Source organism: Myiozetetes cayanensis, unplaced genomic scaffold (genome assembly GCF_022539395.1).
Source record: "Myiozetetes cayanensis isolate MyiCay16 unplaced genomic scaffold, myiCay2020 scf2-11, whole genome shotgun sequence".
In the NCBI taxonomy this organism is placed as follows: Eukaryota; Metazoa; Chordata; class Aves; order Passeriformes; family Tyrannidae; genus Myiozetetes; species Myiozetetes cayanensis.
This window is the reverse complement of record NW_026087411.1, coordinates 93,267,378-93,294,832: the sequence shown is the minus strand read 5'-3', so window position 1 is coordinate 93,294,832 and position 27,455 is coordinate 93,267,378. Positions and strand designations below refer to the sequence as shown.

Genomic DNA, 27,455 nt, shown 5'->3' with positions numbered 1-27,455 from the left:
CTTCTGGAGACATTTATTTTCTACCTTTACTTTAAACTGAGCCTAGATTGATTCTTTGTATAGTAGGTTATACTGGCCCAGAATTTTAAGTATCTAGACTTAAGGAAAATGAATCGCACCCAAAAAAAGAATGCTATTCCATCACATAGACACTGCATCTCTCTCTGTGATAATGCCTTAAGAAATATCAAGACCCAAGACTAATAAGAGTATTCTGACCACAGCCATACACTGTTAAATTCAATTGTCATTTGGAAGAGCATAATTGTTTACAAGCCACTTCCTGGGAATTCAGCTATCTGCCTGCTATATTATGCCAGTTTGGGAAAGTCCTAGATAGAAGAAGCCAACATAGAAGCATGTTAGCATTAACCCTAAAATTTTGTCAATCTAAAAAAGTCACATCTCCATACTCATACTCATGCTCTGATACAGTTTAGTTTACTAACAGAGGTGCAGCCTTTATGGCAGGAGTATCTAGGATTAAAGAGTACAGAAGGATTAAAGAGATTTACCATTATTTTCTTGCTAAAATATTTTTCCATGCAAAAATTTGCACATCCCTGCAATTTCTTTTTGTTGACAAAAAAAGAAAAAAGCAAACATTCAATTTCCAGAAAAAAGAAGTAGCAAGCATTTCAACTGACTTTAAGCATTGATTATATAAACAGTCATATCTAAACAGTTTTCTGACCTTAAGAGTTAGTACTAACTTATGGAGTATGGTTAATCTCATCCTAAGTGTAGTGAGTTGACCTTGGTTGGACACCAGGTGCCCACCAAGGTGCTTTATCACTCCCCTTCCCAGTCAAACAGGAGAGAGAGAATAAGAAATAAAATGACTCATGGGTTGAGATAAGGCAGTTCACTAAAGAAGCAAAAATTTGTGCGGGTAAAAGGAAGCACAAAATAACAAGATTTGTTCTCTACTTCCCATCAGCAGCAATGGCTGGCCACATCCCAGGAAGCAGGGCTTCAGTGACATGTAATGGTTTCTTAGCAGGCAGCCATTGGAAACAATGAATGCCTCCCTTCCTCCCTTTTTCCTTAGCTTTTAGATCTGAGCTGACATTATATGGTATGGAATATCCCTTTGGTTAGTGCTGATGCTGTGCTCAGCAGTAGTCGAAGCGTGGCTTCTAGCTACCTTCTAGCTACCAATGCAAAGCACAGCACTGTGCGGGCTGCTATGGGCAGATGAAATCCAGCTCAGCCAGACCCAATACACTAAGGTTAAAAAAAAAATAGATCGGATGTTCTGTGCTATTCTAAAGAAGTCTATTTCTCTTCACACGCTACAAAGAGCCAAGATGATTAGGTCATTCAGATGAGCTGAACTTCACAAGGAATAGCTATATTTCATTATTTTAATTTCCTTATTAAACATACAGAGACATTTATGTAAAACCCTGAAAATACAAGTTTGATAGATAACATGATATTTTAAGGTGGATTTGACAGCATGAGCCATTGTAACATTATTTCTTTGCCACTTGCTTTTAGACACTTTCCTGTTCTTTGTATGTGCACCATTTTGTTATCACAGGCAGTGGCATGATTGGCAGATGAAAGTTCCGAGATTAAAGAAACTATTCCTGTCCATAAATCTGATATATAGTTAGAGAGATTGATTCTCCAGTACCTTCTATCACATAAAGAAGAAAGGATTGTCAGGGAGAGGTTGGTGGTCTTTTATAAGACCAACAGACAAATTTGGATGAAATGTAATGAACTTTTAGACAAACAAGCCTTCTTAGTCTGCTATACAGGCATCTTCACTACAGAAGATGACGACTGGGTTGAAATTATTGTTCTGACTTGCTATGATTTCATGTATTCCAGTTAACATTCAGTTTTGCACAAGGTATAAACATACATAATAGATGGGAAGAGGAAAGAGATCATGTCACAAGCTTTAGAAGTTTGTGAGAAGCCTACCACAGTGTGCTTGCACTTTCTCTATTCTTGCTTTGAAATAGGACGGAGTAGCACTAAAGTTATTTCAGTTTTTATTTTACCTTATTAATAGTTCACATCATTATTGTCACTTCATTATTCACATCATTATTAAGTCACTTATACCTACAAGTATCCACTAACATAGAGGTTTTTCACTTCCTTTGCATTTTAGATGGATACATGTTCTCCAAATAATTTTTTTTTGACCTGTGGAAAGACTTTTTTACCTGTTTATCCAAAGGTGAATTGTCTACTTCTTCAAGAACCTCACACTCTACAGATAGTCACTGAGCTGTATTTCTGTATCTATAAACAACAAAGTACCTCTAAAATTATGAATAGCAAAACACAACTTTGGTAAAAACACTTTGCCTGAGCACACAGCGGTACATACAGGAATTTTTCACCCTGTGTATGTGTCAAAGGACATGAAGTCCCTTACAGAAACTTATTGGGTTTTTAAATCTTATTTTTGAGACTCTGTGGGAGCATTTATATCAACAGAGGAGTTAAGATTGTCAGCCAGTCCATTTTAAACCCAAATCAAATATTTATTTGGGGTAAAGTGTTAGATGAGTGTAGGGAATATAACAAGTCACTGTGTTAGGTACCAGAATTCAATTTCCTAATTCACGCACAATAAATTTTAAAATAACAAGCAAATAAAAATAACTAACTGGAAACAAAAATATAAAGCCTAAGTTTGAATATCCTTAAGACAGTTATCCTTTCAGAATTTGCTGTTTTGTTTAGATTATTGAGATATTTCTATCAAAAGACTACCTTGATTTTAATTTCTTCTAGGTATTAATAATTCAGTAACAGTCCAGTGGTACTCTCAATTTTTAGGTTTATTTGCACCATATTATGCCTAGAAAAAAAATTGTGTGCAAACATTCAGTGTGGCAAAATAAAGAGTATTATTGCCTTTTGTATCTCAAAAATGGAATATTCTCTTCAAGAACATCCAAGAAACTATTTTTTTTTTTTTGCAATACCAAAAAGCAGTAGAAACAAACTTCTTAACACCAATTTGTAGATGTTAAAAAGGTCATTCTTCTTTATTCAGCATGCTGGACATTTGGAGGATACCTCCTCTAATTGAACATGACAAATGACAGATGGACAGGGCTTCTTATTACACATACTATTTACATATTCATTAGATAGTCTTGCTTACTCAATACATATTCATTAGTTTTCTTGACATACTCACTACCCTATGGAAGTCCTTGTTTGGTCCTTCCAGGTCTTTTCATCGTCTTGACCTCAGTTCCTGAGCAGGTACAGCATCATGGTGTTTTGCCTCCAAAAACTGTTACATTTGTTCCTTATTTTATTTTGTTTGGGTATACAGAGCTGTGCATCTGTTATCTAATCCTTGAGGACTTCTCAAGATAATAGTGTTCCTTTTATGAGCATTCTGGGATACTGTAAGTAAAGTTTCTATTTCTCCCATCATTGCCATATTTTAAAAATCCCACTTTGTATACTCTAGAAAAATATATAAGAGTAACAGTACATAATTCATAATCACATGTTCACTACACTTCTCCACCAGCAAGACTATCTCTGTCAGTAGGCCTATTAAAAATTGTGGTATTTCACGTGCATGTAGATGCTGCTCATCGTGTGCAAATACAGCAGGATCTAGCCCTGTGTGTTCACTGACAAGCTGCCTTTCCAGCTCCTCCTACCCAAATTATTCTCCTTTCCCTCACATACAAAAATTAGAACTTTTCATTTCCTTTTTGACTGATACTCTTACACATATTGTGTAATTTGTCATAAAGAACCATATTGTTGTGAAATCTCGTTGTAGAAATTTTGAAACCAAACTCCAGTGTTTAAGTAGATGCTGTGACCTTTCACAGCAAGGAAATAGGGTCATGGGCTCCACACAATCACAGCACTTGGGTTTACCTGACACTGAAGCAAGCCAGTAGTCAGAGAAATTCTACCCATATTCTTACTACTGAGAAAGATTATTGTACTGGTAAATTGCTGCCAATTATCTTATTCTCGAGTTTCATTATAGGATTATCAGAACAAAGAATGGATAAAAGCCAGTCAAATTAAAACCAAACAGTCAGAATACATCTTGATGACTGGCTGCCACCTCCTGACACTATTTATCAAACATGATTTGCTCTGTCGTATTTGATGTAAATAACCGGGAATATAGAAATACCAGTTGTCATGGTAAAAATTATTGACGTCTGTAATATATGTAGACTATTAATTATAACTTCTTTCAACTCAGTTTAATTATGATGGGCTCTGTGGTACTAGCCACATTACTAAGCAATGCAGTATAGTAGAAGCAAATCTGGGCAATGAAACAATGAAGTTGAAGACATGATGTCCACACTGTCTGCACTCAAATGTTTTTACTTTGGGTTAGATTTTGTGGCCATTAGTGGGCGAGATATGCTATGTGCATCCATGAAGCACATCTTTCAGTTCAGCTTCAGGTTTATACCCTCCAAAATCCGTCATCAATACGAAGAAATGAGTGTTCATTTTGTGTCTCCAAGGCAAATTTTCAGGGATTCTGTATTACACAGTGCACTTTTAACAGAAGCTGATGAAGTTCTGAGGTATCTGCAAATGTTCCCTTCGCCCACTTTGAAAGAAAGAATGCTGTTCACTTGCTATACAGATAGATATATATATATATACACACACATACACATTTACACTGCAGATAAACCTACAGTGGCCAAATGAAAAGTTAATAATATAAACTAAATAATTTCCCAGTCCTATTTCTGGAAGAAGTTCTAAGGTATTTTTAAACAATCATTCACCTAAAGCCAGACACATGAAAAATAAGCACCCAAAGGCAGGCATTACCACCCTTTAGATACTTGGTCCCTACTTTGAAACTCTAATATTGAGTTCACCACTAAGACATTTATGAATGGATAAAAGCAACAAAGACACTGAATTCAAATTTTACTTCCTACACAAAGGCATGTTGATGTATATTACATTATGACTGACATAGTAGAACATATAAGCACAGTGTAATTAGGCATCAGAATATAGGTCCTCTATCGACAGCCAAGAAGTTAGGTTGCAGGGCTTTATTCCTTCCTTTTTTTTTTTTTTTTCCTTCTGGTTTAGCAAAACTTTTTCATCATTTGGCACTAAATACACTATGGCAATTAAAACTTAACTCATAGAGATGGAATATAACAGAGAAAGAAGAACGATAAAGCAGAGGAAGTAATTGAACTGACAGTAAAATAAATGTAACATTACAACCTTTAATACTGTGGTCCTGTGGTGCAAATTTGTTCAACAGCTTTTTGACACATTAGTTTTATTTATGGCTATGTTGAATTAATTACTGTTTGTCAATTGCATTCTGACTTTATGCCAAACCATGTATAAAACTGCCGTAAAAGCACAAAATGCTTATAAGTTTCCTTCTGTATGCTCTAGTTAATTTCACAGAAATTCAATCATGTGTTTGTGCCAGACTCAGATTAGATTTGCACTGCTGGGCGTCCTGATGCTGCACAGATTCATTTCTAATGATCATGGAACCATGGCCTCAGATATGATTCCAGAATACTGTAACCACCAAATAAAGGAATTTCTTCTTGTAAATTCAAAAGCATGAACCTGTGCTGTGATTTCTGTGAACTCTGCCGGTTTGTAGTAAGATCCTAAATAAAAAGTCTCCAGTCAAAACTGGAGAGACATTACAAAAGAAATGCCATCTTGGTTGCTTTCAAAACTTTAGATGCATAATCTAAAGATGAACAGAACCTCAAAATATAACAACTATGTCTTGTAGGTGTAGGTCAACACTATCACTAGTCTTAGCTCAGATGAATAAGTTTATAGTCATATAGTTCCGTGGAAGAGTACACAAATAGCATATAATCTATCTGCAGCTTCTGAAAGTGAAGTGATAAAATATTTTGTGATGACTTCAGAAAAGGAAGGATAAACGCATATATAAATACTATTTCACTACATACACAGAAATATTAACAGATGTTTTAATATTATAAAATAAAGGTAATGTGAAAACATTGATAACATCAATAACTCTTTTAGTGTTACCTAAATCTTAAGTCATTTAAGCTCATAAGCATAGCTGAGATGTTTAACACAGAAACCTTTTTGAACTACCAAAGAGTAATTAAAATTATGAAATGGTACTTAAGTTTATGTTCAGAGTCTATAATGGATTTCTAAACGCATATAAATGTCAATGAATACTTATTCTGCAGTTGTTGCATCCTAAACATCCATAACATAATCTATTTAATTAAATCAATGGAATTCAAAATAAGAGTTCTTAGCATTTTCATTCTGTCTTGGAACCATTATGCTATTGAAATCTACAGTTGCAGGGAAAAAATGACTGGAAAATTGGCCAGTTACTCTATCTAATTAGAATGATAGAAAAATCTATACAAAGAAAAGTGTCTGGATGATGTGGCTATAGTGAGGGATCAGAAACTTGCATGAACTTTCAAAGAGCCTAGGATGACAGATAAGCATAGGCTATATGCACTGGGACAAAACAATCTCCAGACCTCTCTCTTGGATCTGTAAAGTTTTTGGAAGAAGGACTGAAATATTTTTGTGTCTTGGGAATTCAGTATTTTACATTCTAACAGAGATCATCTTAAAGAGAACAAATAAGCCACGTTTTTTTTTCAAATAAATGGATATATTTCTACTTAATTGTACACGAAAATTAATTCCCAAGGATTTTTGATAACTGCTGCTTTGTATCCTTTGGAAGCTGAGAGGTACACTTTTAATTTCTCAGAAGCTTTTCAATCTATTGGCAATTAATTTTGCCTATACAGATGAGACAGTCATTCAATGGATAATACTTTCTAACAGGGATTTCAGCAATTTTTCTTAACATGAGCAACATGTAAAACATTTATGTAAACATAGAAAATATTAGAGAGATTAAGACATTATCAATAACAGGTCTTTTGAGCATAAAATAAAAAACAACTATTTTATGTCATTTTCTTCTATAATAGATATATTGCAAAATGTTCTAAGGCCTTTCCCCACCAATTTCAAACCAGGTTCTTTTTGTCCATGTATCCTATTCACAAATTTTGTTGTCCCTTTTTCAGCTACAACGTCCACATACACAAATAAAAATTATAAACTTAATAAACAAGTTAAATACATGTAGACAGATAGTAGAAGACAGTTTTTATGTGACTTTTTTGGAAGAAAATACTTTTCATATTTTATTGAAAGAAAATACTTCTAATGAATAACAATACTTGAAAGAGATGGGTGTGCAAATACACATCGCTAAGAAGCAGGGATTAAAGGCGAAATTCCATGTGAGTTTAAGAACTCTAACTTCAAGTGTCTATAGAGAAATATCTTCAGGACCTCCATGTCTAAGCCTCCTTTATAATCAGTGGGGAAATGACTGACACAGCCAGTGACTGATACAGTAAAAATAATCTGTAGGTTGCTTGTGAGAAGACTTGTCTTACTTTTTTTGTGGGAGAAAGGGAAGGAAAGGAGTAGAAATAACATGAACACATACATTTTTTTTATTGTTGTTGTGTTATTTAGTGCAAGATACCTTGTCAACATTCCAGTTGCTTCAGTGATTGCAAATACATTTGTTTCCTCATAGTCTTTTCTAGAATACTCACTCAGAGGAATGAAGTCATCATGAATGTAAAGGATGAATTGAAACATGGAAAAAGCACTCTAGAAACTTATAAAAACCAGTATGGTTCAGAAAGAACTGAAAGGTAAAAGCATCCCATAGTCTGCCACTGTGTTGATTCTTTCACACACTGACACTGACAGGTGAACAACATGCACACAGCACCTGCTTTTCTGGCTAGTCGTATTGTGCCCAGCACTTATGAAAATCATGTTCTGAATACACTTTGGTGAAAAACTTAGATAATAAGAACCACATAAGTCTTGTTTACCTTTCATCATCCGGTCTCAAGCAACCTTACTCATATAGAAAGTTAATGGAAGCAGAAGGAAGAGAAATAAATAGGTTTATAGAATTCATCTCTATCTTTCTTCCAAATAGTCCCTAATTCTGCATCCCTAATTCTGCTCATATATCATGTACATGTAGTTTTGACAGGGTGATTTTAATATGTATAAAGTTTTGAAGGAATAATCTTTATTTTATTCTGAAATAACTTTCTTACTGTTCTAAATAATTAGAAATATATTTTAGATGACTGAAAAAATCTGTTTCTTATTTTTTGCTAATCTTCAGTTATAAAAATTACTAGGCTCGAGGGCACCAAGTTTAATCTGTTGAAATGTACATAATTCCTTAATATAATGACAGGAGAGGAGAAAAAGTCACATTCTTACATCTAATCTGTTAAAAGGAAAAAAAATCAGTCAGAAGAAAGTTAAGATCAAACTTTGATCTGAGAGACATTTACAAATTATTTGAAATTTCTAACTTTATATATTATATTATATTGCATTATTATATGCTACATATTACATTATTACATACTATATAATTATATATTATATAATATAATTTTGTATTAGAAGTATGAAACACAATAATATATTCACATTTGTGTAGCTTAGATTTTATAATTAGACTGTTCTAGTTTATACTTTCATAAATTAAAGAGCAAATCAACAGTGAGGCATCTAGAATACCTTCCATTTGAATTACAGCAAGAAGCAGCTTGCAAGAAGGATTAGTCCATTGTCTTAGGTGTCTGAGTGTTGATATGTACCTGACTTAAGGAACTGCTTATTAATCTCTCCTTCCCAAAAGAGAGAGTTGAGCCAATAATCCTAAACAGGAAATAATAATTTTTCATTCAACATGAAGCCAGTGTAGGCAAGAAGGCCAGGGTAAAGAACAGTAAGACACTGGCAGTTCTGTTCAAGTGTTCTAAGCTTTTAGACAGGAATTTTTGCTCATGGGAAAATTCCGGTAGTTACAGTAGTGGGAAGAAATCTACAGTAACTCTACTGTCTACTCATCTAAGACTTGGAAAAAAGGAAAGTATTCACTGCAAACTAACAGGAGTCTTTTTGTGAAAAACAGAGGAAATGGTCAAAGTTTTGGAACAAATCCCAGCTAAAATTCATTGCATCCATTTGCACATACATATAAATGGTAAAAAAATGGCAAAGTCTATAATGGCTTAATTGAAATAGATTCTTTTTAAAATATGAGATAAAAAGTTTAGGTTGAGGTGGAAAAGAAGGTAAAGAAGTTCTGTCTTTCAAGCCTCTGCACTGATAAATTCATGGAAACTGTTCCCACTAAAGTCTCAATAATGCTTCAAATACGATCATTTCTTTAATATTAAAGTAATATAATCTTTAGGCCATAACTTCTGAGATTATGAAATTATCTGAAATCTGCTTGCAGATTTCAGTCAAGTGCTATAGCTACAATGCATACATCAGCAAGTGAGAAACAAATATGCTTAAGAAACCCACCTGAATTGGCATCACTAAAAAATCTTACTTTCATATTCTAAAGTTAGAATTTCAATATAAGTGAAAAACAACATATGCATATGGACAACTGTGGTAATCTCTGCTAGCCTCTCTCTTTCTCACCTGCAAAGCATAACCTCATTTTAAGCTTCATAGCAAGACATTTTAAAAAAGACCTTTTCTTGATAATAGATGAGAATTACAACACTGGGAAAACCCAATGGTTTTAAGCAGATGAGAATCTGAACCATACACAGAAAAGTCAGGAGACCTTTGACAGGCTAGAACTGGTAATTTTCAGAACCAAATCAAAATAACGTTTAACTTTTCCACATGTGTGATATCTTTTATCCAACCAATATGATACCACATATACAACTTTTTTTTTCTTAATTGAAAATGAGAAATCATTCACATATTTCTTCTTTCTAATCCCTTGTCCAGAGAGATAATTCAGTGATTTAAGGATGATAAATTATGTAACTTTGGCAAACTAAGGGGTTTCCTTTCGAAAATTTCAGAGTCCTTTTTTAAAAAAAAATTATTAATCTTGTGTATGTATATTTCATTCAAACATTTTTAATTCAAAAAGAATCCTGGATTTCACTTCAAGTATTTTTTGGAGAATGCAATTTAATAGTCATGGACTTTTCAGCCTGTACTACTACCACAGAACATTACCATATCAGCATTTTCATTTATAAAGCATGAGATAACATAATCCTTCAAACAGAGGTTCATACGATGCTTATATTCACAAAATAAAATGGTTTTCAGTGTTTCTGTCTTAGAGAAAAAAAAAATATTTGGCACCTATTCTGTTTACCAGTTTAAATTCAGCAGTTTCATAGATATCTTTAAGTGAAAAGGGAAAATCAACCTTGATTATAAAGGTTATAAGACCAATTCTTTTATGCTCATACCGAATTTTGAGGATTTGGGGGATTCAATATATTTTGAATATATTCAATATATTCAATATATATGAATATATTCAATATATTTTGAATATATTGAAAGCTGAAGGCAATTTACTTCTTTGTGGCAGGAAAGAGGTAAGAGACTACAGGATTATATTATTAATCAGGATATCATAATTCTTGTACAAAAGTGAACAGAATTAATATTTCTAACAAATGCCTTTTTTTGATATTAATTAAATTTTTTGTTTCTCAATTTTGCAACTTTAATTTTCTTCTAGAATAATTTTTTCTATGCATGCAATACAGCTCACATTAATTTGGGGTTAGTCATATAATGATACTGCTCTCAAAGGGCCTATGAATAAGTCATGCATGCATAGGTTAAGACACGATAATTTAACTTTTTTTTGCCTTTTGTTTACTTTCATTTAGTTTCATCTTACATTTTTATTGCAGTGTGTGTAGGTTTTATTTGGAACAGATCTTATATATAGACTAGTTACAGAAAGGAAATGGCAAGAGCTTCTTTTCATTACTGGATTGTTCTGCTCAACTGACATTATACAGCCTGAGGCAAAGCAACCATATTGCTGAATTTGAGTCTGATTATGTGCTAGAGTAATTGTCTGAGTTTGCAGTTTCAGAACATTGTTTTCACTGACATTCTAACATTTTCAATTACTGTAGAATAGGAAATGAACTAAATTAAATTTCAGTTCATGATTCTCCTAAATTACTTTGCAGGTTTAAACTATTTATATAAATTTAGATTATGCTAATTCAGATTCACCTTCCATGCACTTTCACCATCCCTTGAAAGAGTTAGGGTTAAAGAATAACACAGAACTGAATTTGAAAATTAGAACTAAATCTTTAGCAATAACAGAATACTATGAATGCTAAACCAGTGCATCATATCTAAGAAATGTATTAAATATTTCTTTTCTCAAACTGAAAAGTAAATCTTGAGGCCAATGAAAAGAATATTTTAAAGCTACTAACTATGCTTTCTAAATATAGAGGATGAGAAATGCAAATTAAAATATTAAACCTACATTTAAAAAAAATCCATCTATGCACAATCCTAGATCTGCAGAAGCCCTGTGGAATGGAACACAGCTCATGTGCCTGAACTACTCTAGAAGTAATAATTGCCATGCAGAAGTCTGCTTTCAGTGAAAGAAATGGTCATGGATTCAAAATGTGAGCAAGTTACCATTAAGTTATGATTTGTGCCTACATAATATTCACTTTCAAAAAGACAAATTCTTCATGAGACTTTTTTCCAGTTCTCATTCCATCTTAGCACAGAAATGCCTAAGAATATCTAAATTCACATCACAAGGAAATGTAGGATAAAAATAAAAGACAAGTGTTGAGGAACTTACATGGAATTTCATTTTTAATCTATAGCAGTAAATCAGGGACAGGTCAGTGAAAGGCCTTCAGAAAGCTAAATCTAGCTGCAGAGTACACCAAAAATTTCTGAAACACAGAGGAGTCTGTTGTGAGGTAGAATGAAGTACTAAGTTGCCCAGTGTAGCCCAGTATGTTTCTACAGATGTCTGTCAGTATTTCTGGATGGACCCTTCCACTGACTCACTACAATGATTTTTAAGGATTATTCTGCAGATAAGTGAAGCTTTTGCTTCTGTTATTTACTGCACAGGACTGAGGGACCATGAAATTGCCCCAGAGTGCTAGATAAGCTGCTCCTCAAAAAAGTAGATGTTTGTATAACGTCTGAAAGCAACTTCATGCTCAGACGGGTAACTGCCAGCACAAGGGACCTTGTAAAAACCCTCAGGTCTGAGGAGACTACTGAGAGCAATTCTACACAGTGGTAGAATTCCTCACACATCATAACACCAGGATACTTGGGTAGATAGCATCATGAATATAGACATCTGTCATCAGGCACCATGAGAAGAAAGGAGTTTTGAGATTTCAAGCTGATACTGTGAAGGGAAAGAATGTTTCCTTCTCAAATGTTTGGGTACTGAGAAAACTGTGAAATATAGTATAGAGCTGAGTGATCTGCAATCTGTACACCCATATATATATCATAGAGTAGCCAGCGTTAGGTAGTACTCAAAAAACATTTACAAAACATTTGTATATGAGATGTGTGGTAAAGTGTGCAGAGATTATTTTAGTACAAAAAAGTATTAAGAAAAGTGAGACTACTGAGTTCAAGGAATGAGGATTAAACAGAAGCAAGGAAGCACTTGTGTTCCAAGTCAGAGTAAGTTCAGTTCTCCACATGATAAGTGAAAACAGCCACTGTTAAAATTCCTCTTGTGTCAGGACTGTGATAGGGGAGTGGTTAGACACAGCAGGGAGACTGTCTGTTTGTTATTCAGAAACTGTACTGCATTTCTTATTTAAAGTTGCAGTCTGTTACTTCTACCAGACAGCTGTGTTTTGCTTTTTCTGCCTGTCAGTGTGTGGCATCAATAAGATTTCGTTTTTATCTAAATGTCACTTTAACATTAAATGCTAGTGACATGACAGCACAAAGCACTGGTGTCTTTATACCAGAATGGCCAAATCTTCTAACTGAGCACTGAATGACAAAAGTAGGTCCAGATGTGGGAATCCCTTTATCTACATCTTCTCTTCCCCCAAAAACTAGAGGTGTCTCAAGGAGAAAAGTTCTAATCACACAGAGGAAAAAAAAGATCCCCCAAATTATAAAACTGCAATTATGCTGTTATTATTATGTATTATATATTAATATATATATTATATATATTAATAACTGACATTTTCTCAATGAAGAAAACCAACTGCCATGTGAATCAGTTGTGGCTACAACCTATATAAACTTAAATTTTTACATGCAGATGTCTACTAATGTCCTCTATTCTTAGGGAATTAAAGCCATCTTAAAAATTCTCTTTGGTTCCTTGAATTTTACAAACACTTCCCATAATGGTTAAAACCAAAAAAAATATTACAGACAGGGGCAGAGAAAAACTGCTATTTTTGCAAGCTCTGTTTGAGAGGAACAAGAAATAACATCAGGGAGAACTTGTACAATTTTGGCTTCATTCTTAAGACTAAAATAATCCATTTTCTCATACTTAAAGACTTTCCTATGTAATTGAAACAACATTTACGATGGAATAATCTATTGACACCTGAGGTCATTCTCAGGTAAAAAAATTTAGTCCTATCAAGCTGCTGTTGTCATTTCCTCAGCACTGAAATGTAAATGTTCACAGTTCCCTATGACAACACTGTAGAGGTACTATAAGTGAACAGACACTTTCCATTATTCTTCCTAGCACATGATAAGGAAATGGCTTTATATAAACTTGTTTTACACAGAGTAGACGAGTTTTCTTCTTTGTTCCTCTTGTCTTTCTTCTCCTCTGGTAGAGTTAGATTCATCTATTGTTCAAATTACAGTTTCATTGACTCTTATTCATACTTACCCCACCCATCTCTGGCTAAATTATTCTTCATTTTTCTGAAGCAGTTTCCTTAAATAAAATCATTATAATTTTATTCTTTAGTCAAAATATTTTTTACTTTCTCAAAAGAGTTAAGATGAGAAAGACTACAGATGTTTTATGAGCCTTTCTGGTAGCTCTACCTATTGGGTTAAACTCGCTTCCTTGAAAAAATCTCGTAGCTATAGAGCATCAGATTTCATTTAGAACTGGAATCCTTTATAGATTTCCTTTTAATATCTGCTTATATCTGATTTCTACAATTTATAAAAACATCTCAGATTCTAAATTTATAGATCTGGTTTTATTATGTCAGTAATGAGATTCTGAACAGAGATAAAAGTTACTTTATCCTCATTTCTGTTCTTATAAATCATTAGCTTTTCCTTCTGTTATATTTTTAAATTTAGCACTATCTTCAGAATTCACAATATCAAAAAAGGTGGAAAGGTAGTTGCACAGAAATGAAATAGTAAACACAGTCTTTTTAATAACACATTGCAGTGTAACTTCTTAATTTCAATAGTATTAATAGGAAGAAAAGTACTACAAAGTCCAAAAATTAAGGGCAGTTGATTTGCTACCTGTGGGTAGCAAAAAGTCAGCAACCAGGCAGGAAGTAAACCAAACTAATTTACCATTAGATTTATTAGCTCATAACTACTCCTATCTCTCTCTAACAATCATTATTCAATTTCATTCATTCATATGTATTTCTCATTTCCTTCAGTGAGACAATATTTTAGCACACTTTTAATTTTTTTTCTTTTTTTTTAGTGATTTTAAAGTATCTGGAATTATATTTCAATCTGAAAAGTGAATAAATAAACTGAAGAGTAATCTTTCAGGGAAGTTAATTCCAGGTGTAAACTACAACCTTATTAATCCAAAAGTATAATTATCACTTTGTATTTGATGTATTTACCAAATGCAAAATGGACGTAATTGTTTAGTAACTGAATTGGAGCTGCACCAGAAACTCCAAACCCATCAAATAATGAGTATAAATTTCTGGTATATCTAATCTTTAAGATATTGCTCGATTAGACTCTTTCAGAAAAAGAATGTGAGTAGGCACTGCAACTGGTTTTCAAAACATTGCAAATTATAAAAAAAAATTTAAAAAATTATATAAGCTGTAAAGTCCCACATTGAAGGGTTTGGAAATAACAGTTATAGCTGATGGAAATCACCTGGTCACTATCTCAAAATTTATTATATTGAATTAGGATTATTAGGATTCCAAAAATACTGTAAAATGTAAGGAATTGGACTGTATTTATAAATGGGGACATCTTATGTGGGAGAAAGTAGCAGGAAAAGTCATTACAGATAAGATTTTCCACATGAACAGCTGCAAATTGATCATATATGATAAAATAAATCAGATACATGGCAACAACAACAAAAAAAGAAAAGTAAAATGTTATGAAGACATAGGAAACTGAATTTTGCGTCTTTACCCAGTATTAAGATCACTGTTATAAGACCATGTCAGATTCTGTCTACACTACACATTATGAAAATATTTGGAAGAATAGAAAATAGATTCAAAACCAATCAGGAAAATAAACCTTAAGACACAAATTATCGTTTTTTGCCTTACACAGAAAAATATGGGACTGGAGAGTAAATATTATTAGAATTGCACAGTAAAGTATAACAAAATCAGGCTATTGGATGTAGAAATGAGGCAAGATTCCATCTTTAAATAATATGACATTTCTCAACAGTAGATAGAACTGATCACTGAAGTAGGATTTGAAAGGAACTGATTCAAGACCCTTGAAATCAGAACTCATAAAATAAGATTATTTTTTAAACAGGTGTTTGGTTCTTTTCTTTCAAAGGAAAAATTCTATGGTTTCTCTAGGCAAATCAGAGTAGATTTCCCTAGTGGTTCTTTCGTGGTTCTGTAAGAAAAAACCTCTAAAGGTAAAATGATAAAATTTAAGATTTATCAGGCACAGAAGAAAGACAGAAGGGGAAGTGAATGATTTCTGCTTATTCCACAGCTAGCTTCAGTCCAGAGGGAACCAGCAGATCTACTAGAAAGAGCTATGATTACATTTCTGTGCCATAGTATGTTGTGGTGCTTTGCTCTGCAGGATTCAACACAGTACCTTCTAGGAAATTATCTTCACCATTCCATGATGAATCACTACAGCTGAAAAATAAACATTTCCCCACAAAGCAATCGATGAGACCATATTTATGAACCACTTACTTGTGTAGGTCAGCTGAAATCCTTGGTCAGTATCAGATCCATTGGTATTAAACTCAATCCACATATGGTTAGAGGTGCTATTAAGGATAACTCCCATCATGTCATTTTTGGTGAAGGTTCCCAGAGACCGTGAAGAACTGTCTTTTCCATCATACACCTTTAAGAAACAACAGTATTTAACTGGACATCAAATCTAAGTATTTGAAAAAATTTAGTTTACCATTATACAACACTTCAAAAATTAGCTATATATTGCCAATAGTTTTCCCCAAAACTTAATATTTCTATTTTGTGAGATACATACTCCTTGGTTATACAGTTCAGTGAAATCTAAAATGTTCTGTCTCTTTTAAGGTGTTTTATAGTCTTTTTCCTTTCCAGTTTTGTGAACTCATCTTGAAAAAAATTAATATTTATATGGAACTCTATCTTCTGAGGTTTCATAAACTCAGATTGTTTTTTGTGATTATTCACAAAGGCCAACAGCCGTATAAGTTCTGAAATTACCACTGAAGGTAAACCCTTACAGCCTACTCTGTTCCCTCCTGTCTGGATATATCAACAGTAGAGCTGAGGTATTACAGTCAATCTGTCACTTTTTATTTCAGATTCTAAGCTTGCAGCAATTTTTGGGTTTCTATAGCTTTTAACAAAAGAAAGATAGGTCTTCAAAAAGATATGTGAGTCTATTTCCAAACTAACTGTGGAGATGTCCTTATTTACTATGTTACTTTATTGAAAACTTTCAATGGAGGAAAAATATCAACATCAACCTCTGTGCTTTTTGAAATCCTAGACTGAATAAGAATGCCCTTTTAAAGAGTCACCAACACAGGAAAAATACTAACTCTTTGCTTGGGCGTTAAAGTTTTTTGTTGCTTTTTGCAAAACCGTGAAAGCCATAAAGTAGAAAATAACCTTCTCTGCTTTTGTTTTGTTTTGTTTTCTCAAGATGAACTAAAAAAGCTAATTTCTTCTTTATATTAAAGAAATCAGCTGTACTTTCTCATGGAAAAAAATAAGCAATATGAAGTGTGTAAATATATACCATACATGAAATATCATGTCAATACTTATACAAAAGCAAGTAATGAATTCGAACAGCTGGTTTCTGATATGAAGTGAAAGATAATTTACCCTTATCTCATATATCCTAGAGTGACTATAGGCAACTAGTGCAAAAGCTACATGCAAAAGCTACAATTACAGGAAATATTTCAAGCTCTAGATCTTCATATCTTCACTAGCAGACCTTGTGGTGCAGTGAGGATTTATACTGATTCCAGCCAGAGGCAGAAAATGACCAATTTAGCAATATAAATTGCTACATTTGAGTCACAGACACTTCTTCCTATATGAATGTCCAGTTAGATCCACTAATGAAATTTAGAAATTTAGAAACCTTTTAAGAGGACAGACCATTGGAACATTTGTAGATGAGGATCAACAATTAAAAGCAGTTCTGTTTTCTCTGTGGAGAAAATATCAGTATGCCATCAATATAGAAATATGTCTTGAAAGTACCATGTTTCTCTCAAGTGTCCACATTAACAAAATAAAATAATAAAAACAACATACAAAAGATTTTTTAAGACAGAAGCATACATTTATTTTAATAAACATGCATAGATATAAATAATTAACTTCTCCAAAATAAGCTTTTGAAAAATTATATATTGTGCTACCCATTGATAAAACAATAGATCCTTGTTAAGGCAAAGATTGTCTTATGTCGCATAGAGGAGATTTATCAAAAGATACAATCAGTTGTAATACTCATACATGCAGTAACACATATTTAATGTCTGCCTCTTGGACTTTAAGCTCTGCTAAAAGTATCTGAAAAATTGCTTTCAAACTTCTAACCATTGTTGTGGGACCGAACTACAGGTCACTTTCGTGAACTGATTACACTTTACTTATCAGAACTGGAAACCTATTGTACAAAGTAAATGAGCATTTGTTCCCCATAACACTTATTTCCATAGATATATTATATTTGATTCATGGGATAATACTTTGAATGGAACTTTCTGTTAATTGCCATTAATTAAAAATACTACCTATGTTTAAAAAGTGATTTTTTTCTATAAAACAAAACAAAAAAAAGTGTAAATATTACAACTGTCCCTGAGACATCTTGTTACAACAGTATTCTGCCTCTCTGACTATTACAGATACTCTTCCTACCTGAGGATTAACAAATTAAATAATAGTACCTCTCAAGATTAATCCATACACAAATAAATCAGTGTTTTATGAAATTAAAATTAGATAAGAATCATCATGTGAAAGCACCTGTTAAAAGAAGAAGAAGAAGAAAAAAAAGCAGTGACAATTTTTAGCTGTGACACTTGTCCAGTTGTAGTTAATGTTACAGACATAAGTAGGAGCATAACTACTCTAATAATTGAAACTGTGTTAATGAACAAATACAAGCACTGAATCTCCGCTGCTTTTACTGAAGAGTTGTTTGAATCATTCCTAGAGAAAAAAAAGCTTTTTGCCTAACAAATTCTTTGCCATGTTGATTATTGTGGGCCAGGGATCATTCCCAACAGATAGCTTCTGTGCAACCATTGTGTTATGTCATATGTAACTGACTCCAGAGGCAGAGAATACATTTAATTCACTAGTCTAGACTATTTATTCATATTTAGTGTGTATGTTTAAGTCATTTGAGAGAATACATTTGAAATATAACTCACATGCTGCAATTACATGCTCTATCATGAAGAAAAAGGAAGGTCTATTCGGCCAAACAGATGAAAGTCAGAATATTACATTCTAGTTTTCCTCTTACCTCTAACAAATTCACTGTGATTGCATTATAAAGATTTCAGCATAAGTAGCCACTTCAAAGAATTTTGAAACTTCAAGTGGCAGTTAAAACAGGGAGTTCAGAAGATGAAGTGTTAGTGAGCGAGGAAGACAAGCTTCAAAATAAAGTGATAATCCGAGTATTCAGTTTTGCCATATGCCCTTCAAACTGGTGAGACTGTTTCTATTACTTTACAGGAATTCAAATTTCTATCCCGCTAATTCAAGTTCAAATTTTGTCAGAGCTATAGAAAGCTTTGCCCACAAATTACAGTCATTAACCTGCATGCATTCCTCTTGAAAGTGATAGTTTTGACCCTTCCTCCTGCACTAGTCTTATTGATGCCAGAAATAGTCTTGCAAATTATATGCTATTCCATGTGCACCTCAGCCTCAATATCCACCCTCAATATTCCCACTTGAATACTAAGCTGAATATATACAGCTGTAGGTAGTTTATATTTTCAAAGCAAGTAAATAGTGACACAGTAGGAGTTCAGTCACCACAACTTGATTGTCTGCACAGTATTTATTGTCAGTACATCTGGAACACATTTAATGCAGACTTACTAACACCTTCACAAATCTTCCCTGAGAAGGCATTAATGCAGGAGCTGCATAGGCCAGGGACCGTTTCTGAGAGACAGTTTGAGTGAGTCATCTTGTTGTGTAAGATTAGAGAGTTTAACATTACAGATGTAGTCAAACTACAGAAGCTGGTTCTGGGGACAGCGGGGAATGATCACAGCATTGTTTGGAGCACTAGGATAAATTTAGCCAGATTCAGAGATGCCTCATTTCACCTAAATATTTGTGAGGAATAAGAGGGATGTTTGCTTTACTTGCTGGGGTTAATACATTCAGACAAAAGAAGAGGACAGTGCTACAGTTATTTATGAGGCAAAATACTCCAGTAACAGTGTTAATGTATCTACACCTGCTGTGGAAATGTAAAACACTCACCTGAAGGTGAAGGAAATGCTGGTTAGAGTTTCCTAAAGTCCAGTTTCTCATTCTGACATCTTACAACTAAGTTTAGCAAATTTCCTTAATTGCAGAGATCTTTATGGCATAAAATCATCCCAAAGGGAAATGCTTTTAAAATGTTGCTTTGATGGTTTGGGAGATAAATCCTGTATAGCTTGCTGTCATTGTTTTGGTTATTCCCATATAAATTTCAAAATCCCTTCATTAAATCCTCATGGAGTTCTTGGTGATCTCACCTCAAACAAATAGTGCTTTGTCTGACATTTCTGGTGGGTTGACCTTGGTATTATTACATTATTATTATTATTTCAGTTTTGACTCAGTCCTCTTTATCACACACTACTGAGCAACATTTTTTACCCTTTCTACATGTGTTTCCTCAGCCCTCCCCTCGTCTGTGGGCTCAGCCGTGCCTTGCAGTGAATGTGTCAGAGACAGCTGGAACTGACTGTCTCCCCACTGCACACATATGGGCACCTGCATCTAATGCTACATTACATATGCATATATCTTTCTGTTAAAACAGAGTGAGATATTCAGCTGGGAAAATTACCTATATTTCAGCACAAGGTTTATAAATATTTTCAAGCCTTAGTGCATCCCTTGCAAGCTGCCCAAAAGGCAGTCCTGGGGCTTTCTGCAATGCAGGCACAAAATAGAAGGTTGGTGTTTATAACATATTTTGCTCATATTTTGGGTGCAGATGGGAGAGAAAGCAACTTCGACATCCACAGCACTGCCAAAGGGCTGATTCCAATGGAAATATGTAAAAGGACATCCTGGTATGGGAATGGAGAGGAAATAGACTTCATTTTCATAAGTGCAGGTTATAGAGAGACTATAGTGGAAAAGAGCTTAATTGTATAAATGGCAGTTGTGCTGTGCCAGTTGTCTCAGAACCAGAGAACAGGCCTTGCAAAATTTTGCCTTTACTTCCTTTGGATCCTCAGGAGTATTGTGCTAACAGATCTATGAAAGAAGTATCTAAAAGATTGCTCAGAACAACTTTCTTTCAGGTAAATCTTTCTTATATCTCCAAGGAATATCTTTAAGTATGCTCAACATTACTCATAAATGTTCTGAAGGATAATTGAGTTTCTTGAATGTTTCTTTAGGGTTTTCTGAAGGTTTTTGGTTTTGATTTTTAGGTAGTTTATTAAATTATTTATAAACCATGTATGTGCGAAGCTTCTGGGAGACATATATCACATTCAAGCAACTCAGTGGGCAATTAAGTGCTTTCTTGGCTTATACATCTGTTCAGAGAAAAAGTACTTTTGGGGATCTGCACTGTCAGACCATGGATAATGGGAACAAAGGACAATATAGACCACATATTTTGCTCACCTACTCAATTCTCTTTAATCTAAAAGCAAAACCATAGACCAAGGTCTTGCAGTGTTTTATACAGGGTGGCCACACAAGCATGTAGGAGTTTATCATCAACAATTTAGTGGGAAAAGATAGAGAAAATGCCGTTCTTTTTATTGTAACTTTCTGATATTATTAGGGGATTCTCAAAACTTTGCATATTTCATGGTCAAATGCAAACTGTACTTGTTGAAAAGCACAAATATAACAACAAAAATACAAGCATCTATATTAAAATGATTTTTTTTCTTTTTGCCTCCTTGCCTCATCCTATCTCTAAATGACTTGTTCTTTGGAGGAAATGCATAACTTGGAATTGAATTGTCACACTTAATTACATAAAGAATCTTTTAAAATGACAAAATGGATAAAAATATAGCCACCAAAATTTGATCCATGACAATGATATCTTTAAAATCCTTGTGGGAAGCATTAAGTGCAAATAAAAAAAAAATAAAAATCAATGTTAAAATGTAGACAGCAATTTCTAACATGTTAAATGGAGTGCTGGGAGATCTCCAGAAAGGAAGTTGATAATTGAATTCTGAATATTTTGTGATTTTAAGTGTTAATTACTTGAAAATTTGGAGACATAAATTTGAAAGTCTAACTTCATTTATGGTCAATACTTCTCTCTATTTAAATGAGTAAATTAATTATTTGAAAAAAAAATCCATTGGTTCTGCTCAAGACAAAAAAAAACTCCCTGTGCTACACTTATAAATGTTGCTGCAAACATAAAATAATACTATGTATTCAAATTCCAAGTTCACATTTTATGTTTTCTTTTTACATTTTAAACCACTGTAAACAGTCTAATACTTCTAGAAATGTAATTGAATTCTTAAAACCTATAGTTTCTTTGAATCTAGTATAAATCATTGACTCTAGTATAAAGGAAGTGATGCTGTCCACTTAGAATTCATTAATTTTGGGTCAGAAAGTGGAATGAAAATAAAGATAATTGGCACTAAAACCAGATTTGTTCATGCATTGTGAATGTTTAACATGATAGAAAGTGGAATTATTTTCTTATTACCTTAACAATATCTCCTTCATGCAGTTGAAAGCTCCTGGCTCTAAGATGGATCCCTTTTCCAGCCTCTGTTTCAATTTTATAGATACATTCATGGTTATTGTCATAATTAGATGGAAAATTTGGAGACAACAATGTTCCTTCATTTCCAGAGACAGTTGCTCCACATTCAGCTAAAGAAAACAGACACATGTAAAATAGAAAAAAAAAAAAAAAGTGAATTATCCATTTCAAGAAAATACAGGTTATTAGCAGTAATATTTAAACCCTATGAAAATTCTGACAGGCTATCTAGGAAAAGTATATTTCTAACAGATCTCTGTAGGAACAACTCCTAGAAACCCTATCAAAGTTGCTATCTCCTGCATTTCACTGAGTCCTTTTATTATATGCACTTATCTGCTTCTACCTCCAGTTTATCCCTTGGTCTTCCCCTCAGACTAACCAATAATGCAGGCTAGCCTAGATACCATAAACATTGAACATCTTATTGAGATATAGTTATTGTGGTAACATTTCAAATAAACATAACATTGATTTTACTTCTGTATTCAGCTTTACAAATAAGTATTAGAAAAAGCAGACAGTAAGCTGCTGGGGAAAAAAAAAAAAAGAATCTGGTAATAAATCAAGATAATTCGACCATGTTTTATTCTCTACCTGGAATAAAACCAAAAAACTAAAAATCAAATAAACATTTATTGATATTAGTCAGGGCTAAGCAGACAGATCCTTTCTTTTCTGGGTAAAGAGAGGGTGAGTCTTTTTCACAACTGTCTGTAGTAAGCACCTATTAACACTTTCATTAGACATTTTTTAGTTGTAGCTGCCCAGTAAAGACAATAAAAAAGTGTAGGAGGAGTGGTATGTTCCAGCCCATGGACTGAATTTGAATTCAGAATAAAGACTAGAAAAATTATTCCAAATATGCAACATAAATTTCATCATATAGATGAAAATATCCAGAGAGCAAATAATATTGGTGTTCTTCAAACAAATATTCAAAATGCTTAAAAATAGCCTAAAAACACCTTACAAATCCCACAGTAATATTAACATACCAACTATTAATCTACAACTTTTTTTAAGGTGAACAAGATTGATATTTGCATCTCACTGTTCAGTCTAGGGATAAAATATACTGAGTTATTTTGACATAAACACCATTTAAACCTCATTCAGAGTTTGTTAAAAACTTGTTATAACAATAAAAATAATAATAAATTAATGTATAATTGTAAATCAACAGATATGCTCTATCAAAGAAGCAATAGGTTTAGAAACAAATCTGTATTCTTTCCAAAAATGTTAAATTGATTTTTAAACTTCATATGACATTAAAATATTTACTTGAGGAACTTCAATTACATTGCAAAATTCTCTGAACTCAAGCTGGCACTCATATACCTCTAACCTATGCTATAAAACCATAGTCTGTTTTCAGCACATATTATTCCTTTCCAAATAGATTGCAAATATCTGACAGCTATGCAGTTTCATCAGACCCCATCATTTCCTTCATTATCATGACAAACGGTTGCTCGTGTCCTCTGACCAGTCGAGTTTCCCTGCTCATCTTCTGTCAGTCAGTAAATCACTGACATAGACCCCAGAAAGAGGTTTCCAAAGGAAATCAAGTCTTCTTTGTCAACTTCCCTTCCTCAATTTATGCAAAACATGTCACAGATCAGGTTTAAGGATCTTATGCAAGGACTTTAATTGCGTATTTTTTCTAACCATTTTTGAGCACTTCAATCCAGACCACACGTCACGTAATGAGGGACTAGAAATTCAAAAGAGCAGCCATCAACCACAATACTGAGCCTGGTCTTGACAGCAGGAAAAGTTTATGCACTCAAAGGCATCTCTCCCCTTCAAGACCCTAATATTTTACCCAGTGGTATAGGAAAAGTCATTCTTTTTCTTTAAAAATACTTACAGTAGTTGATACTGCTGCTGTTTTTAAGTAGTAGCTAAAACATGCAGCCAAAATGTGTGACATCTAAATTCAATTCACTTTGACTCTGGGGATCTGGACATGCCTTTCCTATGATCTGTCTCTCACATAAAGAGATTAGAAAATCAGTCACAAAGTAAGTGTTGACTAACCTCTTTAGCATAACAAGTAGGGCATTAAATAGGGGAGAAGGAACACTTCTTCGAGGAAATACATACATTAAAGAGTTGGGAAATCAAATTCTGAAATAAATCATGAATTGACACTCACTGTAACCATGTGAGCACCAAAACACTAGACAAGAAAAATATATCCATGTTCACATCCATTTTCATCACCTCCCATTAATCCTCTCTATGCAAAATAAACAACAGCCTTTAACAACAATGGCATGATGATTCTGCTAGCAAGGATCAGATACAATTTAAAATGCTTTTACATAAGCAAAGGAAATGAAGCCATGGAAGTTTTACAGTAAGAAGTGATATGGCTCATATCAACTAAGAAGCAAAAACTGCCAATCAGTCTTGAAATATGTCATGTAATATTCTGTACCTAGCATGTATTCCATGAATAGATTTTAGTGTCTCAAGTTAAGCAGACAAGTATTATCATATGATATTGAAAGAGCTCTTTAGTTCTTGACTGCAGAGGACACTTCCTTACTTCAGTGCCTTCCAGATACCTTCTGAGTTCCAGAGACCTGCCTTAATCTTGACAGAATGCCTGTCAAACCCCAAACCCTGCCTCCATCAGGAGCATCTGTAACTCAGAGAGATGAAAGAGAAACAATTTCTCATTCGCCCACATGAGAAAAGCATTTTGTAACTGTTTCTCATTTCATTTATTAAATATAATTCACTGAATATTAACCATATGTATTCTTCTTCCATAAAAATCAACTATATCAGTATTAGTATCTAAAATTCTTAAATTATGCAAACATTGAGGTGCCCAGAGTTTTCCAGGAGAATAAATCTTTACTGATCTTAAAGTGATTACTTCCTCCATCATTCTGTCTTCATACTTTGGTCCACAAACTTGTGTGGGAAAAATCAGCATGAATTTAGGTGAACAAGTATTCCATAACATACCCACTGAACATGCTCTATGTAAATAATATTTTCAGGAATAGCCCCTCCAGCTGTAGCCCATAAAGAAAAGGAATATATTTCCTAGTGTTATGTGATATGCTTAGACTAGTATAACATGAGTACAATGTAAGAATGTAAAATCTGTATATGATATAGTAAACTGATGTAGAAAGAGACAGCACTGAAATATGTATTTTGTTGCAATAGAGATCCTTTCTTTATGTTGCATGTCTACCTTTCTTTTTTTTCTGTATTAATCTATTTGATTTTTCAAGATACAGAATAAATTGATTCAAAGTTCTATGTTTTTTCCTATCAATATAGTCAGTAGTGCCTAAATTGAATGTGTAGATTAAACAATAAAGATCCAGTTCACAATTTATGTATTTCAATTTAATCAGGTATGTGATGAAAAAAAAACAAAAATATGTGTAATCCAAGATATTTTTTCAAAGGAGAATACATACAAAAGTCTGTTTGGAGCAAAAAGCAGCAAAATAAATAAAAAACCCCCTGTGAATTAGAAAACCATAAAAGAAAAGAACTGCAGTTTATTAGAGGACATAAGAAATGACACAAAGCTTCCATTTACATGTATAGGAGAGACTTCTCTTTCCTTTAGGAAGGACACAGGGGGATTGTTGCAACTTGTGGACTATTCTTTTGAGTCTGAGGGAGAAAGAAAGAGGAAGGAAGGTAAGAAGGGAGGGGAGGGGAGGGAGGGACGGAGGAAAGGAGAAAGGGAGGAAGGAAGGAGGGAAAGAGGAAAGGAAGGAAGATACATTTTTGCAGAAGTAACATGAAATAGCACCTACTGTGTTCTGACAAGATCTTTAAAATTAAGAGGCTGTTGGTACATTAAAACACATCTAAATTGCTTGTTAAATAACTTAAAATAGCACATCATAAACAAAATTTATTCTCTAAATGTCAACTGCTTACATGGTTTTAATTTAGATTCTTCACTTCCCAAATCTGATAAGCTATGGAACTCTGCTGAACTCTAGCATCCAAAAGACAAGGATGCTTAAACATATTGTCATTTTAAAGAAAAAATCTATATGTTACTGCTTCTATGTTTCAAAAGGTGGAAAACAAAAAAAAAGCAGATTAATCAAGTTCCCTATTACAACTTTTGAATCTTGTATACTTTTTAATTTTATTTATTTATTATAAATCAAAAATACCCACTTTAGAATTCAAAAAGTATACTCTTTTTGATTCTATACCATCTATCTCCACAAATAAAAGGTTTTAGAGGAGGAACTACATGCTTTGTTTTTACTACAGTTTCAGAGTTCTCTGTTATAGCCTTTTCAAGGACTGTAGCAGACTGAAAAATGCTACTTTATCAAGCTCTTCTTTTACTCTCTTTCAGTGAGTGCAATCTGTCTGGAATGGGTACTTGACCCCACTGTTTGTTCTTTTCCTTAATAAAGTCACTTAAATTCCAATTATATAAGTAACTCTTTTTCTTCTTTCATTGTCTCACTTGAAATTCGATAAAAGGAAACTGCAGAGGGTAGATCTTTTGAAGATCATTGAACACTTCCTGAATATGAACACAAACTGTAATACAAACAAAACTCAGGGATTCTTGAATTGCTTTGAAATATAGTTCATGTAAAATGTAACAATAACTTTGCTTAATGGAAAAGTTTGCTTTACTATTTTTCTTTCATATATCTTGCTGAAAGGTTTGACAGAATTTTAAGCAGATCTGCAAAGCAGAGATCAAATAAAAGTAGTATACTGTCAGTTTAAAGGCTTCTCTGACACAAAGCACTCTACTGAGTGCAGAATACCTCTTATATTTACAAAATTGTGCAGCAGATCATAAAATATAAGAAGCAGAGCTCAGACAGTCAATATTTTTTTATGTTTCTGTTGGACAGTACTGTTACCCAGTAGGATGGTCATGTAGCATTAATACAGGAGCAAAAGGGATCACAGATAAAACTGAATCAAGCATCATATGCTTTGTCTTCACAAAGCAAAAACTTAGGGTTTCTCCACAGTCATTGAGGGCTCTCTAAAGCTGAGCATGTGACTTCTGCATGGCAGACACAACACATGACTGGACTCAAGCACGGCTTCATGGACCAACTCTAACATAATGTTAGGAGCTGAAACTTCCTGTTAAATGGAATGTTGCATCA

At 33.5% G+C, this 27,455-nt stretch overlaps 1 protein-coding gene across 3 annotated transcripts in view; it reads right to left on the bottom strand.

Annotated features, from left to right (window-relative positions):
* Nucleotides 1-27,455, bottom strand: part of CSMD1 (CUB and Sushi multiple domains 1) — a 1,108,336-nt gene that overhangs the window by 201,399 nt on the left and 879,482 nt on the right. For all 3 annotated transcript variants that reach the window (XR_007628921.1, XM_050315426.1, XM_050315427.1), the window contains exons 22-23: nt 22,249-22,418; nt 16,032-16,188 (exon numbers count right to left, since the gene is read on the bottom strand). Coding sequence is in view for 2 of the 3 variants with exons in the window: in XM_050315426.1 (XP_050171383.1) it covers nt 16,032-16,188; nt 22,249-22,418 (327 nt within the window). In the remaining variant the exon portion in view is untranslated. The remainder of the gene's footprint in view (nt 1-16,031; nt 16,189-22,248; nt 22,419-27,455) is intronic.